The sequence below is a fragment of the Capra hircus genome, chromosome 15 (genome assembly GCF_001704415.2).
Source record: "Capra hircus breed San Clemente chromosome 15, ASM170441v1, whole genome shotgun sequence".
NCBI classification, from domain to species: domain Eukaryota; kingdom Metazoa; phylum Chordata; class Mammalia; order Artiodactyla; family Bovidae; genus Capra; species Capra hircus.
In genome coordinates, this window is record NC_030822.1 from 18,950,596 (window position 1) to 18,969,162 (window position 18,567).

The 18,567-nt window shown below is 36.1% G+C and overlaps 1 protein-coding gene across 6 annotated transcripts in view; it reads right to left on the reverse strand.

Moving 5' to 3' along the window:
• The window catches only part of HIPK3 (homeodomain interacting protein kinase 3), an 83,823-nt gene continuing 65,799 nt past the window's right edge, over nucleotides 544-18,567 (reverse strand). For 2 of the 6 annotated variants that reach the window (XM_018059266.1, XM_005690070.3), the window contains exons 4-16: nucleotides 17,910-18,029; nucleotides 17,219-17,305; nucleotides 16,541-16,725; nucleotides 15,629-15,788; nucleotides 15,103-15,226; nucleotides 9,169-9,290; nucleotides 8,809-8,933; nucleotides 8,556-8,717; nucleotides 7,734-8,033; nucleotides 7,133-7,273; nucleotides 5,244-5,479; nucleotides 4,834-4,961; nucleotides 544-4,481 (exon numbers count right to left, since the gene is read on the reverse strand). In XM_018059266.1, the coding sequence (XP_017914755.1) occupies nucleotides 4,005-4,481; nucleotides 4,834-4,961; nucleotides 5,244-5,479; nucleotides 7,133-7,273; nucleotides 7,734-8,033; nucleotides 8,556-8,717; nucleotides 8,809-8,933; nucleotides 9,169-9,290; nucleotides 15,103-15,226; nucleotides 15,629-15,788; nucleotides 16,541-16,725; nucleotides 17,219-17,305; nucleotides 17,910-18,029 (2,367 nt within the window). In that variant the 3' untranslated portion in view covers nucleotides 544-4,004. Of the gene's footprint in view, nucleotides 4,482-4,833; nucleotides 4,962-5,243; nucleotides 5,480-7,132; nucleotides 7,274-7,733; nucleotides 8,034-8,334; nucleotides 8,398-8,555; nucleotides 8,718-8,808; nucleotides 8,937-9,168; nucleotides 9,291-15,102; nucleotides 15,227-15,628; nucleotides 15,789-16,540; nucleotides 16,726-17,218; nucleotides 17,306-17,909; nucleotides 18,030-18,567 lie in introns of all 6 variants that reach the window. The other 4 variants (XM_018059264.1, XM_018059265.1, XM_018059268.1 and 1 more) reach the window with 3 other exon arrangements.

Genomic DNA, 18,567 nt, shown 5'->3' on the forward strand with positions numbered 1-18,567 from the left:
GGGCTTCCCTGGTGGCTCAGACAGTGGCTAAAAAAAGAAAAAAATCTGCCTGCAATGCAGGAGACCCGAGTTCGATTCCTGCATCGGGAAGATTCCCTGGAGAAGGTAATGGCCACCCGCTCGTATTCTTGCCTGGAGAATTCTATGGATAGAGGAGCCTGGTGGGCTACAGTCCGTGGGGTTGCAAAGAGTCAGACAGGCTGAGTGACTCACACACTATCCTGTGGTTACAGCACTCTGGTACACTCCCTCAGAATTTAAACCAACTGCCGGACAGTAGTTTGGTGGTTTGGTTACGGTTAGGGGTTAGGCAGCCTGTTCACATCTCAGATCCACCACTCATTAGGGCCTGGGCTTCAGGCAACTTACCTAGATATTTGGAGCCTATTTCTTCATTAACATAATAAAGATAATTGTATATCTGTCTTACAGGTGGTCTTGAAAATTAAATGAGACGATGTAAGTTGGGTAACTCAATCTTCCTAACCTCTTCCTTCCCTAGTCTGGAAGTAGCACTGGGGTGGAAAAAAAGTCAACAAGCTGTTTGCTGCAATATATATATTTTAATTCAAAGTGAATCGACAGTAATACACCATAAATTCTTATTTTGACACTCACCAAAATAGTCACCTGGAAAACCCGCTTTTTGTGACAAAGTACAGAAGGCTTGGTCACATTTAAATCACTGAGAACTAGAGAGAAATACTATCGCAAACCGTAATAGACATTACATCCATAAAAATTTTCCCAGTCCTTATTGTAATATTGCACAGTGCAATTGCTACATGGCAAACTAGTGTAGCATAGAAGTAAAAGCAAAAACAAACAAACCAAAGAAAGAAAGCCACAAGTCTAAAACTGTTAAACAGTTAATAGCTCAAACTTAGTCATCAAACCTATATCATTGGGTTCTTTAAAACAAATCTTCCTACACCTTGCAGTGTATGATTTAACTTTTACTTAACACAAACCAACTTTAGAATTAGTAGTAGAGATTTTTTAAATGAAAAAGTTTTGCTACTACAGTAACATACTTAAACACCCTGAAAGAAAAAGAAACAAAATACCAGGATATTTGATTAAAAAACAAATTGTAAATTAAAATAGTATGCAAATATGCAACTTGGAATTCATGCAGTGTTTTATTTAAGAAAGCATTAACACAAAAGAAAACTGGTAAAAAAAAAAAAAGGCTTTAAAGAGGGTATAAATCCAGATTCTTTTGTCAATATGCTAAATTTAGACTTTAGCAGGATCTTGGAATTTTTTTTTTCCTTTTTAAAAAGCCCATGATTAGAATCAGCTAAGAGCAGTGTACTTAACTCGGGTACGCCTTTATCAAAAAGGACTGTTATATTATGAAAACACTGAAGTTTATCATTTACTGTCAATTTAACAAGACATCACAGTCTTGGAATTGAAATACAGAAAATATGACATTTCAGGGTAGTAAACACGGCCCTGAACAAAAAGAAAACTGTGCCAGTTTTGTACCTGGTAGAATCATCAATCTTTTGCCCTTGGTGTTTCTTAAACATGAGCTGCCAGCACTGATTCTTCTCCAACAAGCGAGCAGATACCAGTAAACTGCTGGACCGGATAAATAAAATTAGAAGGCTGTGGAGGGCAGCAAGTTTACTTAAATAGTGACTCCATAAATTTGCCATCTGTAAATAATCTTTTAAATTAATCTTAGGCTATTCCTTTTTATGTGTAATATATATATATATTTCTATTTATATAAAATGCATAGAATTGATTACTAAAAACACTGAAACTTGTGGGGAAAATTAAGTCCTTCATTTTCAGTGTGACTAAAAATGTACTGCTGGTTTTTATTTTATGATCTAATACTGTAATTTTTAAAATTAATATCAGGCACATTTATTTCATCGATGATTATTAAATAAAACACTGCTTGTATTAATGGAGTAAAGAAAAGTTTATCCATTATTAGCTTATTGTCAACGCTGTACTAGATCTGTACTAGTGGTATGCAGTTCATTCATCAAAGAAATGCTGTAAATCCAAAACATTTGGAGTTTTACACTCAAATGCTTTGTACTGTTTCTTCCAGTAAATGGTATAGGATTATATTCCAGATTTTTAAGGAAAAAAAAGTTAAGTCAAGCCTGCAAGATACAGCTTTCTCAAGTGTCTACAATGCCAGTATGAAAATAAAAAATTAAGTTACATTGATACATCCAAGTTTTTTATATGCAGTGATGAGCACAAACATTAATAGAGATAAAATACTGATGCAAATAACACACCCCAAAATAACATACGCAATTATTTTCCATCATTTACAATACAGTAGTTACAATGACACTCCAAACAGAAAAGCAAAGTAAAAAATCAAAACCCCAACTTCTATTTCATGTAATTAGACTTATACAGAAATTAGAAGGCTAAATAACAACTAGTTAATCACCTAATTTCACAGCTATCTGAAGTGGCAATCGTTATATAGCAGCTTATCTATGATACATTCAAGATAAATGATACAATTTATTACTTGCCCATAAGCTAAAACACAGCCTGTTTAATACCTTCCTTTAAATTCCACCTCTACACTACAATATACTTGAGGTCTATGCAAAAAGTAGCTACCTTTTATATAGGAAATGGATGATTAAGTCTTTGGTGCTGTAAAAGCAACTTCATTTAAACATAACCACCACCACCACCAAAAAAAAGTAAAGAATAAAGAGGGAAAAACCCAAGACATACTTCCTAGGAAAAAAAAGCATGTAATTTCTGTCCCTGACGGAATGTATTAAATAAGCAAACACCACCAACAAGCAAAACAAGTACTACAATGTAAAAATACTAAAAAAAAAAAACAAAAAAACCCTCTCACATGCATAAATGAAAAATTGCACACAAAGAACTCACATCTTTTCAAGCTTCAATAGTAAATATTCTGCTACTATTTATTAAATACTGCATGGTTTGCCCAAGCTAGGATGAAACCACATCATGAATCAATGAGCATTTTGCATTTTCTTTCATTATCTACTCAAAGTCATGCCTACTGCATCTCTAAACATTTCATTAAATCCAATTATACAGCAAACACTCCCCAAATAAACTTAGATTGTATTGCAGTTTCACTTAACAGTATATAAAATGCTGTGTTGTGACAGATATCAACTATTCATTAGGTACTGAATCAATTTTTCTTAAGCACTACTACCTGCTTGCTTTTCTTGAAGCTAGATCATTCTGAAAAAGTCAGACAGCAGAATTCAGCTATTGCAAACATGCTGCCCTCTTAGTAAGGAAAAATAGCTACAACCTGAAATCATACCACACAAAACCAAAAATGAACATTACTCTATCAAAGGAAACTAAAGAGTAAGTCTGAATTTTTAAGTGCTGCAGTCCTCAACATTTATATATAGTAATAACATTAACAACCTCAAATATTTAAGGCACTATGTGTGGGAACGGTTTACAATGCAGCTGAGATTATTAGAACAACATTTAAGAGCAAAGTCTAGGCAACATTTTGCCCATGCAAAGACACATGCAAATGTAAAGAACAATAGCTCAGTTTCTTAGGTAAGTGACCCAACATTTATACACTAAGACACAGATAATACAATTCACTTGTATGCTGTAATTCTGACGTATGTGCATCTGTTGCTCTAAGTCTGTACACAGAATGGCTTCCCAAATATGGACGTGTCTTGCACTAGTTAGAAGGCAATTTTATAAAAAATAGCGGGAGCAAAAACTGGACTTCTGCTCCCATAAGTCACCTGTCTAGAGTTACAACATAAGAAGATAACATGACCAAAGACAAGTTATACCAAATGTGCAAAACACATTAAAAGTGAGTTTCTTTTTTAAAGCTCAAAGTTGTTTAAATTGCACCCAAGTCTACATGATTCAAAAATAATTTTCTTGTGCCATGGCTAATATTTATTAAATACCATGTTTTATTTTTAATCAAATGTTTATATCATTGAGCTTCCTCAATATACGCTTGTGAGTTTTCACATATATGGATACTGGCTGAGTTTGGTTGGACTCAATGGAAATCCAGTATACGCAGGTGATGCTGCAATGTAAGAATGTGGTGGGAAGATTGGTTTGTACTGAGTCTGATGAATGGTTGGGGATGGTAACAGACGGGGGTTTATGCCCACTGGGACTTGGTGAACTATGCCACTGGGATGGGAGATATTGTAAGTCGGATGCTGTAACATAGGTCTTGAGGTACATGGAGAGGCTAAGAGGTGGGCCACTGGCGCGGCACTACTGAGGGGGGCTGATGATGGGTATGCAAGTAGAGCAGGCTGTCCTCCAAGGTGCGTACTTGCAGCCAGATGGGCGTGTACAGCTGTGTGATTAGGACTTCCATGAGAAAGAGTGAAAGGATTACTGGTAACGCTAGTAGGGATATAAGCTTGCTGCCTTCGATGTCCAAAGTTTCCATTCCACTCCTGATGCCCAGACCCAAAGTGCTGAACCTATTCAAAAACAAAACAAAAGACTAATTACATATTTTATAAGTCACAAAGAAGAAAAAAAGGGAAATTAAAAGATACCGTGACTAAAATCCCATAGGGGATCTCTCAGATCTTAATGTAAGCTTTCTCTCAGGTTCTCTTAAGAAAACCCAAGAACCTAATCTTTCTAAAAAATTCAAGTTCCATGGCTAATCTGATAATTATCCTATTATTAAGCCAATTACTTTTCAGTCACTTGGAAAAATGAAAATGGAAGTGTTTATTAAGATTTTATACAGTTTGAGAATCTTTTTCTCCCAATTAAAAAACTGCTGATTTTGAATCCCAAAGACTCATAAATTCACAAACATACCTGACTAAAATTCAAATGCTGCTGCTGGAATGCTGATGTCAATTTTTGCTGACGATTACCAACTGCGGAAGGCTGGTTTAATCTTCCAGGGGCAGATCGTCCTTTTATTAATGGCTGGCATATAGAATCTGGCAACAACAAAATATTAGAGTGTAAGTACTCTTTCCTTCTCATATAAAAATTATGAAAGGTCTTTAGATGTTTTACACAACAGTGATTGGAAAACCTTAAAATTAAATAAAAAGTAAAGATCTCGTAGTTTCCAAGCACTGGATAATATTAGAAAGTATTTCTTTTGTACAACAGATTTGGCAGGGGCAAGTCAGAAATTCAGAGATGACTTTTGGTTCTGATGTTCCCAAATTAGGACCTTTTAAGGGACAATCAGGGAAAGAGGGGACTCAGTTTACCTGTGTTTGCCATATGCTCATCGGCATTTAATCCATTTTCCAGTCCCATTGGTGGCACCACAACAGTACAAACAGCTGGTTTGGTTTCTGTGTCAGTAGAAGTTACCAATTCTGAGTTTTGATGGGTGTCCTCCACAAAACTGCTCTCTGCAAATGGACTGTCATGTCCTGAAGAGTCTGATGTTGGAGAGCCATCCACAGTATCACAACCACTTTCTTGTTCTTCGTCTGACATACTAAAAGGAAATATTCGTACCAACAATGTTTTTCAACCTTAAATCTAAAGTTAATAATTTCCAAACTCCTCCAAATTGATAAGATCTTATTAAACTATTTCATACCTAATTATAACTTCTTTCTTACCCCAAACACATTCTTCATAGATTCCCTAGACTCTCACATTAGTTCTCTATTGGGACTGCTAACGCTAATTCTCTCTGTTCAGGAACACCCTCTCGGCATTTAATTTTCCCTCCTGTCTCTTTTCACTTGATCCTCAGTAGCAGTTCATAAAATCCCATATTATAAATCAAAGAAGATTTCATCAAGATACTACAAAAGTAGTACTGTTCTGGACTACTGAAATGAAATGTACAAATACATAAGCAGGCAACTTGGATGTTTGAGATCAAATTCTAATAAATTAGATTAATAATATTGTAATATTAGAGTAATCACTAATAATTTAGTGATAATTTGGGTCTTTTTAACTAACCAGTTATTCAAAGGCCTTTCCTAGCTCTCTGAAAGTCTAACCACCCAGAGCCCAAATTTCTCTTCTTGTCCTGATCCTTGGGCCCTGGTCCCCTCTCACCTTGGGATTTTTATTGCATTTATTCTGTTTTAACCACTCATTTCATACTTAAAATTTGAAGCATATCTTTTTATATGTATATTTTACTTATATATATTTTTATACCTTGTGTGTGTGTGTGTGATGCGTGCACGCACGCATCACACACACACACACACATCTCATGGGGCTTCCCAGGTGGCTCAGTGGTAAAGAATTAGCCTGTCAAAGCAGGAATATACCCTGGAGAAGAAAATGGACACCCACTCCAGTATTCTTGCCTGGGAAGCCTGGCAGGCTATATAGTCCATGGGGGTCACAAAAAGAGTTGGACATGACTTAGCAACAAAACAACAACAAATGCATAGCATCAACTTGCAAATCACATTATAAACAACTTTAAGAAGAAGATGTGTTAATACTATTTTATATTTTCCACAGAGATTTGGCTGAAAGTATTAAAAACTATATTTCCTAAGGAAAAAAAAAAAAGAATAAAATTATAACTGAAAATTTTTTCCACTATACAAAGAATGTCAGTGGAAATCAAACATGTTTCACTGAAATTTTTACAGCTCATCTTTTAATGAGATAGTACATCATGCAGGTTAGGAGTCATTCACTACTTCAGTGGCAATGCATATCCCTGGCCGAAAGGAAATACAGATAAAACCAGGCAAATCAATCACTAAGAGAAAAAAACCACAGCAAATACTCTGACAGTGGGTCGTTACTTTATAATGCAAAACATTTCTTTTTGTACTGTTAACGTATATGCTCTTATTCTAAAGTTACAACGGTAGTCTGTGAAGCTAGAGCTGAGGATGTGACTTTTTTGCACTTTCAAAAACAAATGATTTTTTAAAACCCATTTATTAGAACCTCAGTTTTTCATTTAGATCTGTTCTGTAATAATAAAGAAAATTCCTACTTAAAACCTGAGTTCATGAAAAGGTGATCTAGTTCAAAACTCAGGAACAGGAGAGAGCCACTGTGGTAAACGGGCAGGTGCTTGCTAATTGCAACAACGAAGAGAAAACATGGGCTTTTTAGTAGACTTAATGTTTGTAACACACTGCTCTTAAAATTCCTTTACCTGTTCGGTCTCTTGCAAGGGGATGGGCTGGACTGCCCCGAGGAGCTGGTGCTCAGAGTGCTATCTGGACTACTTAATGAACACATCCGATCTATGTTCAAAGTGCTCTGGCAAGCTTCACAGTCCAGATTACCTTTACATCTAGTGAAGGGGGAAGGGGAAAACAGGTAAAAAATGAGAACCTACTCCCCAGATATGAAACAGTTAAGAAAGACCTACATGGATAAAAACCTAAAGCTCGTAAATACAGGAAAAATGCTATAGTAATCATGCTAAATGGGCAAAGAATCCACCTGCAATGCAGAAGACCCCGGTTCAACCCCTGGGTCGGGAAGATACCCTGGAGAACGGATAGGCTACGCACTCCAGTATTCTGGCCTGGAGAATTCCATGGACTGTATAGTCCATGGGGTCGCAAAGAGTCGGACACGACTAAGCAACTTTCACTTTCAATCATGCTAAATACTACTCAGGAAGTTTACTCCGAAGGACATGAACAGACAATAATAAACCACAAAGTTTTTTTCCATCACAGTAGAGGATACCATCATCATTATTTAAGAAGGTCACAAAAATGCAGGAATCTGCTTTCAGCACTTACTCTCGGAGTGAATGTCTCTGCGAGGACGTCTCTTCCTCATCGGTGTCACTGCTGATGGTGATCACGCTCACTGCAGGACTCGGGGAGTCAGCAATGATGATGGTTTGCCGCTGTTTATCTGAAACTGATGAATCAGAGTCTTGCCTGATAGACGTGTCACAACAATTTCTTGCCTCTCCTTCTGAGTTACGATTGTCCTGTGTTTCTATACAACTTACTTCCTCGACATCTTTCCCAGTTACTGTCTTTGGAGAAATAAATGCTGATTGTGGGATATTGGTATTCTGCAATGAATTACTCCTGCAACCAAAGGAATAATGTGTCATTTCTATAATCAAAATATACACGACATTTTTCTAAGATACCATGTTATAAGTAACAATACAAACCTTCACTTGTTCAAGATTATGTATATGATACACTAACACACAGATCATGAGTTTGTGATATATCAGATCTCTAGAAACGAGTGTAGACTGCATTTACTTATCTTCTAATGGTCTTTTTTTTGGGGGGGGGGCAAATGTGATATCTGAGTGTCTAGAATTGTCTAACATTATAGGTAGATAATAAATCAAAAGAGCAATAAAGACAATCTTACCAACTGAAAGCATTTATTTCCTTTCTTCCTGGCTCCCATTCCATTAGTTTTACCAAAATACCTCTGAGAAATTGAGAAGGGAGCTTGGCTTAGTGTTTGTAGCAAATCTATCAAACAGGTCATTTTGAATACAACAGGGTGACCCTTTGGTGTGCATGCAAAACTTATTTTAATGATTCATTTTCAAAATGCAAAGGAAAAGTTAAAATATCAATACCAACCTGTTCGGGCACAGTTTATTTTTCTTGGTAGTGGCTGGCTGAGGCCAAACAACATGTGCAATGCCCACGCTAATTGGCTGAGGGGCCGATAAAGTGATCTGATTAGTTAGAAGAGGTTGTGGCATCACTGAGCTATAATGACTGCTGTGTGAAATCATTTTCCTATGGAGAAAATTTAGAAAAATTGAATCCCTACGTTACCATATGTATTTTGCAAACAACTTACAAGGAAGTATTATTGTTTTTAACTTACCCCCAGTCTCCGAGCCTTTGTGAACCAGCCACACTCTCAGAAGCTAATGCAGTAGTAGCAGGAGCCAGGGGTGTTACCTGTTGCCAGGCAGGTATCAACATCTGCTGTGTCCTACCAGACCACGTCTGCTGCAGCAAAAACAACAAAAGCAAAAGAAAAGCCAGTCTGTTACAAGTAACTCAAAGTAACAATCACCTAATAATCACAAAAGTTAAATTCAATAATCTGTAAGGACAGAATTCCTGTCTAGGTCATTTTCATTATTTCCAGTAGCACAAGCCTATGTATTACCAATGGATTAAGGCCTCGAGTATGAGAAGGACAGCGCATATGCAAAAATAATGAATGATTATCACCAACCTGAGAAAGAACTCCTGGTCGGATCTGTAGTGGCTGCACGGCTGGGGCCTGAGTTACAAGGGGAACTGTATTATCTACCCTTATTGAATAACTAGTGGGTTTACCATGTGTTGCAGGAATACCTGTGAAATAGAAAAAAACAGTTTTCAAATAAAAGAAAAACTTCTCTCTGAGTTAACTTACAAAACTCTTATAAATTTATGAATTGCTAAAATTCTTATTAGGATTATAAAAAAATCCCCTGCATAATACGCTATATACCTTGTGGTACATCATTCCAAAAATCGTTATAAAGCTACTCTTTCTATTTTACAAGACATAAAGCTGAACCATTTATTGTTTTTAAAATTTCTAATTCCTTTTAAAGTTTGCTATTATACTTTATTTTCCTTTTTTAAAAGTTCTGCCATTGATAAGACACAAAAAGATGAACCTGACTCAAAACCCTTATCCTCTAGCAGGTAAACGTTCATCTTTCTGTACAAACTTCAAGCTGTGCTTGGTATTCTCTTCTTTAAAACTGTAATAGGATCTTATACCTAAGTCACCAAAGGGGGGACTGTATCACAGCTTCAGTGGCCATGACAGTTTACAGGAGTCAATAAAATTCAGGATGGCACACTCATTTCAATCTCCTAAGGAAAAGCAAACAGTAAACTTTTCTGACTAATATGATGACACAACTGAGCTTTGATCATTGTGATTTAATTAACTATTATTTCTAGTGGAGAGCTATTGGAACTCCAGGAGAAACACATTCCATTTTGCTTACCCCCTAGGAAAATCAGAGGCAGGATTACTACCCAGGCTAATACTGTTAATGTTAGTATGTCTATCATACATTGCAAGAGCACCTTGTAAACATTAAGACCCACAGTACCAAACTTTAAAAGAGTAAAGAAGTGTTACTCAACTAAGAACTTAAACTAACAAGATAGTAGGGATATCTCCTAAGATCAGAAAGCTCAGCTACTAAAATAAATTCACTATTTCAAAATTCCGGTCTATTGTAGCATTTACTTTCAATATGGGCTGGCAGATTATTTAAAGATAATTAGTTTTTGGATAAAAGTGATCCTGGGTGATCAGCCATTAAAAAAAAAAATTGTTTTCTTTCCCACTGAAAAATAACCTTACATTATTTATTGTATGAATACACAGTAACTGATAATTCTAAGGAAGTTAATTTTATTGTGTTTATTTTTTTCAGAGCCTTAGACCTATGAGTTATTTTTTTAAACTGACCTTCTTACCCTTTCCAAAAAGCATGTCTTGAACAGCAAATTTTCCAAGAAAAGGAATATAAGTACACCCAGGCTGTGTAGATATATTGTAGCAATAGAGAATCTCATCAGAGAAAAAAGCAGAATTCACTTTGATATGGATGAAATCACAGAGCGAATTCTTAAATCCCATCCCCCCAAAATCAGGTTGCTCTTAAAGTCTCCTCATAATCAAAGCCTTAAGATGAGAAGAATTCTCCTACAATCTCTCAAGAGGTTGAATCTTTTTTTTAAATCATTCAAAAGTAGGTTAAAATTCCAATCTGTATGGTTATAAGCTGAAATTTTAATAATTAGATTTGCTCGAAATCTGGAAAGCATGACACAAAGAGCTCAAAGCTTATTCTAGTACAACAGAGGAGAATTTTGCTGGAATGTATTTGATTCTGAAACAGCAGTTTTCATCCAGAAGGGATGAATTAACTAGCTTTTCAGATCATGAAGTAATGTGAAATGTTGTTCACTATATACAACCTATACTCAGATATGTTAAGTAAAAGCTTGTCTGAGTCTTCTGTACATAAAAACTGCACAACATTAGGGATGTAGTACCTATTTAGCTGCACCTACATATTATATCTATAGTATCTAACATACATGAAGCACGTGCTTAAACAATGTAGCTCCAAGGTAAAAAATATAAGGTGAAGCACAACAAACATAAATAACTATAATGGTACCATAACTGCTACTCAATAAGCATTTTAAAATGTTTCATCGAAATGTTGCTGTCATTCAGTCATAAAGTCACATCCAACTCTTTGCGACCCCATGGGCTGCAGCACATCAGGCTTCCCTGTCCTTCACTATCTTCCAGAGTTTGCTCAAACTCTATCCATTGTGTTGGTGATGCCATCCAACTATCTCATTCACTGTCATCCCCTTCTCCTCCTGCCTTCAATCTTTTCCAGCATCGAGAATCTTTTCCAGCTCTTCACATCAGGTGGCCAAAGATTTGGCGCTTCAGCTTCAGCATCAGTCCTGCTGATGAATATTCAGGGTTGATTTCCTTTAGCATTGACTGGTTTTATCTCCTTACTATCCAAGGAACTTCTCAAAAGTCTTCCCCAGCACCACAATGCAAAAGCATCAATCAGTTCTTCGACATTCAGCTTTCTTTATGGTCCAATTCTCACATCTGTACATGACTACTGGAAAAACCACAGCTTTGACTGTATGGACCTTTGTTGACAAAGTGAGGTCTCTGCTTTTTAATACACTGTCTAAGTTTGTCATAGTTTTCAAGGAGCAAGTGTCTTTTAATTTCATGGCTGCAGTCCCCATACACAGTGATTTTGGAGCCCAAGAATATTAAATCTGTCACTGGTTCCACATTTTCCCCGTCTACTTGCCATGATGTGATGGGACCAGATACTATGATCTTTATTTTTTAAACATTGTGTTTCAAGTTAGCTTTTTAACTCTCCTTTTCAGCCTCATCAAGAAACTCTTTAGTTCCTCTTCCCTTTCTGCCAATAGCGTGGTATCATCTGCATATCTGAGGTTGTCAATATTTCTCTTGGTACTCTTGATTCCAGCTTTTGATTCACCCAGCCTGGCATTTTGCATGATGTACTCCGTAAAGAAGTTTAATAAGCTACAGCCTTTCTCAATTTTGAACCAGTCTGTTGTTCCATGTCCTGTTCTAACTGTTGCTTCTTTACCTGCATACAAGTTTCTCAGGACACAGGTAAAGTGGTCTGGTATTCCCATCTCTAAGAATTTTCCATAGTCTGTTGTGATCCACATAGTCAAAGGCTTTCACGTAGTCAATGAAGCACACAGATAGATGTTTTTCTGGAATTCCCTTGCTTTCTCTGTGATCCAAACGATATTGGCAATTTGATCTTTGGTTCCTCTGCCTTTTTAAAATCCAGCTTATCCACCTGAAAGTTCTTCGTTCACATACTGCTGAAGCCTAGCTTGAAGGATTTTGAGCCTTACCTTGCTAGCATGTGAAATGAGCACAAAGAAATAGAGGGAAACAATAGAATGGGAAAGACCAGAGATCTCTTCAAGAAAATTGGAGCTATCAAGGGAACATTTCATGCAGAGATGGGCATAATAAAGGAAAGAAATAGCAAGGACCTAACAGAAGCTGAAGATATTAAGGAGAGATGGCAAGAATACACAGAACTATACAAAAAAGGTCTTAATGACCATGATAACCACAGTGGTGTGGTCACTCACCTAAAACCAGACATCTTGGAGTGTGAAGTCAAGTGGACCCTGGGAAGCATTAATATGAACAAAGCTAGCGGAGGTGATGGAATTCCAGCTGAACTATCTAAAATCCTAAAAGATGATGCTGTTAAAGTACTGCACTCAATACATAAGAAAATTTGGAAAACTCAACAGTGGCCACAGGACTGGAAAAGGTCAGTTTTCATTCCAATCCCAAAGGAATTGGAATGCCAAAGAATGTTCAAACTACTGGACAACTGCACTCATATCTTCAAAATAAACTGGCACATTATGAGATAAAGAGGTAGGAAGACCAACACTGGGATTTTCTACAGAGATGCCAAAATGGATTAGAGGGAAAACTTTCCTTTCTAAGCAGCCACTATACTAAGATATGAAATAATGAGACAACATATTATAAAGCCTGCCTGTTAGGCTGCTGCAACCACACCTATTAGTTCAGTAAGTGAACAAATATTTTGCTTTGTCTTATTATTAATTCCAAAACTATTGTTCTTGACATCTGATGAGTTAATGAGTCTGAGAATATCTCCTTTTCCTTCTGTTTTCCTTGTTATGAACCACTCACAGCTGTTAATGTATTATGGCTTGCAGGATCTTAATTTACCCACCAAGGATCAGACCAGGGCCCCCAAGAAGCAAAAGCCCAGAAATCTAACCATGGACCCCCAGGGAATTTCCTGCTACTCCAAATTTGGGTGAAATACACCACACTGTAGGCAGGAGGCAATCCCCAAATTAATTTTGGTACATGGACGAAAGAGATAGAACCTAACAATGTATTTTTTGTTGTTTAGTCACTAAGTCCTGTCTGACTGTAGCCCATTAGGCTCCTCTGTCTGTGGATTTCCCAGGCAAGAATACCGGGGTGATCTGCCATTTCCTCCTCCAGGGGACCTTCCCAATCTAGGGATCAAACTCATGTCTCCTGCACTGCCGGTGGACCCTTTACCACTAAGTCACCAAGAAGGCAACAATCTATTAGTACAGATTAAACACGTCTATATGAAAATGTATTTGTCACGATACCACTTAAGTAGTAACTGACTGAAAAAAAAAGCATCAGTTTTGTGTGCTCAAGCATTTAGAAGTAAAACATCTATGACTTACTATTAACAGTGTGTGTATGTGTAATAGAATAAATATAACATGTTAATACTTGTTGAATCTAGAGTAGAAGGTATTACTATTATTTGAATTTCTCTATATGTAAATTTTTATAACAACAGTTGAAGAAAAACAAAGAAACACAACAGCATCTTTAAGAGTGTTGACAATATGCTATAGATATTTTTATTACCGGATAAGCCATGGGTCACTGTCACAGCTAACAGACTAAAGCCACCCTGGTAGAACCAAAGTGGCTGAAGAGCTGCCATGTTTTCACATCTCTCATTACTAGTCAAGCAAGTCAACAAACATATTCTTGGTGCTTTTTAGATACTGTGCACTTTTTAGATACTGAGCAAAAAGTTGCTCATATCCTTAAATCAAATAAATATTTAAAATATCACCTTCAGAATCCAGAAATATTACAGCTGGAAATGATCAAGAGAGTCGCCATTTCATCCGTTTTCTTTGACTAAGGCTGAAGCAAGATAACAAACTTGTCTGGGATGGCAAAGCAAATAGAGAAAACAAGAACTAGGTCCCAGGCATCCTGACTTGGCACCAAGAGCTCTCACTTATTATTAACAGTATTACAACACTTCAGACAGTCCTCTCAGGCCCATTTGGAATCAATCCCTCGATTTTAAGATTTAAACATCACAGCCTAGCAGGGACAAGATGCTAGTAAAGGACCTAGGAAAGAGAACTTTATTCTAGTTATTCCAGTCAAAAAGTTCACTGCTATCATTCTCTTACCACAAAAAAGTTCCTCAGCGTGAGAATGTATGCCTCTTCAAAGGTATTCTGTCATTATTTCATTTGAGGATTTGATAAATTTAACTAAATAAGGGCAATTGGATAAAAATCAATATTTAGAAAACAAAAAACTAAGCTATGGGTAAAGAACAAGACTACAATATTTTAGGAAAGAAATCCTTTGGCCAAAACATAAAGATCTGAGCTTTGAGTCATGGTAATGTCTAGAGATGACACGCAGATGTTAAGTATTTAACCTGAATATCTGGAGCAGTTGTACCCAGCAGAGGACAATCCACAGCTTTCCCAGTTCATTAATTCCTACTAAAGTATTTTATCATGCTAGACTCTACAGAAAATACAACTGTCATATGATCCATTTTGTTAATGATGACTATAATGGAACTCCAGTCAATTAATGAGTATCAGTGGTTTAAAGGCTACTGACCAGCTTAAATTAAATTTAAATGTAGCATTAAATGTAACAAAACCCATGCAGTATATCTAATGAATAGATGCCTAAACTTATTTTAAAATAATCAATGCCAAAACTCAAAGTGTAATTTAAATAAAAGAGTACCTTGAATAGCTGGGGGACAGATAATCAGTGTCTGCTGAAAAGCATCACCACAACCAAAATGAGCGGTTCCAGCCTGCAGAGGAATCCCATGGTGCACGACTGAATGAGCAGATGTGGTTAATGCCTAGAACAATCGATGGGCGTGGCATTCATTATACAGAGCACGCTTCTAATAACTGTGTACACATGCTTTATAAGTAGAAATCAAATGCATTTTAAAAAACCATAATTCTATGATAAAGATGGACCCAGAAATTGATCTTACTGGTCTACTTTTTGTAGACTTGAGATATAGAAGAGCCAGTAGATTGTATTGAAAGAATAAAAGGTGAAGGAAAACAATAAATTTGAGTAGATATGTTCCAACTGTTACCCTGAAATATTAGAGATTTAATAGAACAGCCATAGTAAGACCTCATCAGCACTTGGAAGTGCTGAAATGGAAACTTATGTATATTTCAAAAGCAAAATGATTAATTGTTAAAGAAAAGAGAAGCAAAAATGACCAAATACTCTAAGTTCTTACCTGACTTCTTAATGTGCCAATTTTAGTAAAATTTGCTGCCAGATTAGTAGTACTGCTTGGAGCAACTGGTCTTAAAAGTGAAGTTTTATTGTGATTATTTGCATCACATGAATTTGGATGGGACTTACAAATATCCATAATATGAAAACAGGACTTTACACTGCAAAAGAAAAAGTGAACAGTAATGGTCATATTATTTTTTAAATGTTTAGAACAGTTTAAGATTAAAAATTATTTTTAAAAGAAAAAAAAAGTCTGTGGCTTGCACTTAATCTGCAGATTTCCAATACTATGTCTACCAGGAAATCCTATAAGATGGAAGCTTGAAGCAAGAAGAAGCATATGCTTCTATCTGAAACATTTTCTTGAGACAGTAAAGTAACAGTGAGCACATTTTGGTGAACACACTATAATTTGTGACCCCCCATTTCAATTTGGGCATATATTCTTCTTTACCAACCCATTAAAACACCTCCTTCCACAAGGAAGAGAGGAAACGGGGGCTGGGGAATGGAGGAGAAAAGCAAATGGTATGAAGGGAAACTGAAAAAAGGAGTTTTTCAATTTGGAGTTTGCAGGACTCAAAATTGAAGGAGGAAAAACTTAACACTTTCTTTAATTATAAATATGTCCGGACATTAAGGTAAGAATATTATGTAAAAGCGATGTCACTCAGTCATTTTCAGCATGCTATTTTGGAAAAAGAACACTGGACTGTGACTTAGATTTGCATTCTAGTTCTGCTCTGCAATTTACTGTCTATGTGAGCTTGCTCAAGTTAGCTTAACCTCTTTTGACTCAGTTTACTTATATTTAATGAAGAAACCGAATCATTTTTCTAACAAACTGGTTTACTACAGACAGCATTATCATTTCTTTGGAATCATTTTAAAAGATTTTAAAGTAACATACTGGTTGCTATGAGGGAAATCAAGAAGATGCTTCATATTAACAAAAGCATGGTTCAAAGTCTCAGCTGGAGTAATTCTTAAATCTGCATCAATCAGCAACATTTTTTTCAACAGACCAACAAACTCTCTTCTATCAGCTTTCTCAGCCAAAAGATCACTTCCTTCCAAGTCCATCACTGTGTTCACCTGCAATATCAAAATTTCAAGACATCAAATAAAAATAAGCCATACACCGTAGTATATGTTAAAGTCTAACAATTAAAAAAAAAAAGAAAACCTCAACACAGGAAAGAACAAAGAACTATAATTATTTTCAAATAAGAAAGAACACATCTCACAAATATTTTGAGATATCAAAAAGCATTCAAAACAGGGGGGAAAAAACTGCTTTAACTAAACAAACATTCAATTCTACAGAGATGTAAGTAAAAGAAATATGTTTCTGAGGGTTTTCCTTTCTAAAGAAAATACTGAAGAACAGGATAATACAAATCAAAACATTTGATAAAGATGAATGAAATTTAGTTTCTGAAACCTTAGAATCAATTTCATTTGAAGAGCTTAAAAATAGCAAGCACTCTGTCATGTAGAAAATGATTAACGTGTTTTGGCATTCTTGGCATTCAAGTCCACCAGTTTATACGCATGAAAAATTGACAAATGTGACTGTGGTACTCACATGCACTATATCATCCAGGCTGTTGAATATGTACTTTCTGGCTTCTTTAGATTTCATTCCTGTCTCTGCCTCATGTTCTTCCAGTGTCTTATTGAATATATCAGAGAAGGAAAACATCTTATTACTACCATTGGTACATTCTTTATTTCTTCAATTCTGGCGCATTTAGTCTAATATACTGAATATTCTAGGCAAGTAGTAGTTTCAAAAGAATAACTATCAAAATATAATTTTTAAAAGTATACAGAAAATGAGACATTCAGGTTCAGGTAAAAAAATATATAGATAAAATCACACACATAGATAAATTCCCTAACAAAATTACTAAAGTTAATCATTAAGGATTTACTGACCCTGGGAATAAATTACATACTTGGGTTACAGCGTAAGTGGTTAGGTTCAACCCTGTCCCATAAAGCTTGATAAATGTAGAGCTGGGTAGGGAAGAACTCAAAATGATACACATAAAATTTTTGAAACTATTTAAAAAACATTACTAATTGTGTTGCCAGGTTAGAGAATGAGCTAAGCTATTCAGAAAAGACTCTTATTAAAAGTGGTATTGGGGAATGGCAAAAAAGAAAACTCAAAAGAAACAAATGTAATAAAATAAAAATAGGCACAGAGAGTACTATCCATGAACGTACGGCATCTTAGAAAACTGTTTTTCTAAATATTTTAAGTGAGTTACCTTTAATCTCCAACCAGAATGGGAGAGATCTGTTTCTCTGCAAAAAAATCTTGTGGATTTTGTACCCACATTTAACAGCTGTTCTCCTGGTAAACCTTGAGTCTGAGAAATGTATCGAATCTGAAAGATAATTTACAGAAGAGGAAAGTTATTATTCTATTGCATTAAGACATTAATTGAATAGCTATAATATATCAGACACTAAGCTAGATGTTAGGTCAAGAATTATATGATGTAGAGTGTGTGCCCTAAGAAATCAGTCTGTGTGTGTGCTAAGTCACTTCAGTCGTGTGACACTATGGACTGTAGCCTGCCAGGCTCCCCTGTCCATGGGATTCTCCAGGCAAGAATACTGCAGTAGGTTGCCTTGCCCTCCTCCAGGGGATCTTCCCAATCCAGGAAGTGAACCTCTGTCTCTTACTCTAGTGGAGAAGATACAAGTAAGCAATTACAAGGCAGTGTAATATATGTAATACAGGTATAATAAAGGCATGCCTCATGAGAAGGCCAAAAAGAGACGCATAAAATAACGGTAGTCATATAAAGTTCTGCTCAAATCAGGCAGTAGAGAACAAATAGTGTGTTAGCCCTGAAGGAGTGGAGAAATATGACCCATTATGATATAAGGCTTCCCTGGAGGCTCAGACAGCAAAGAATC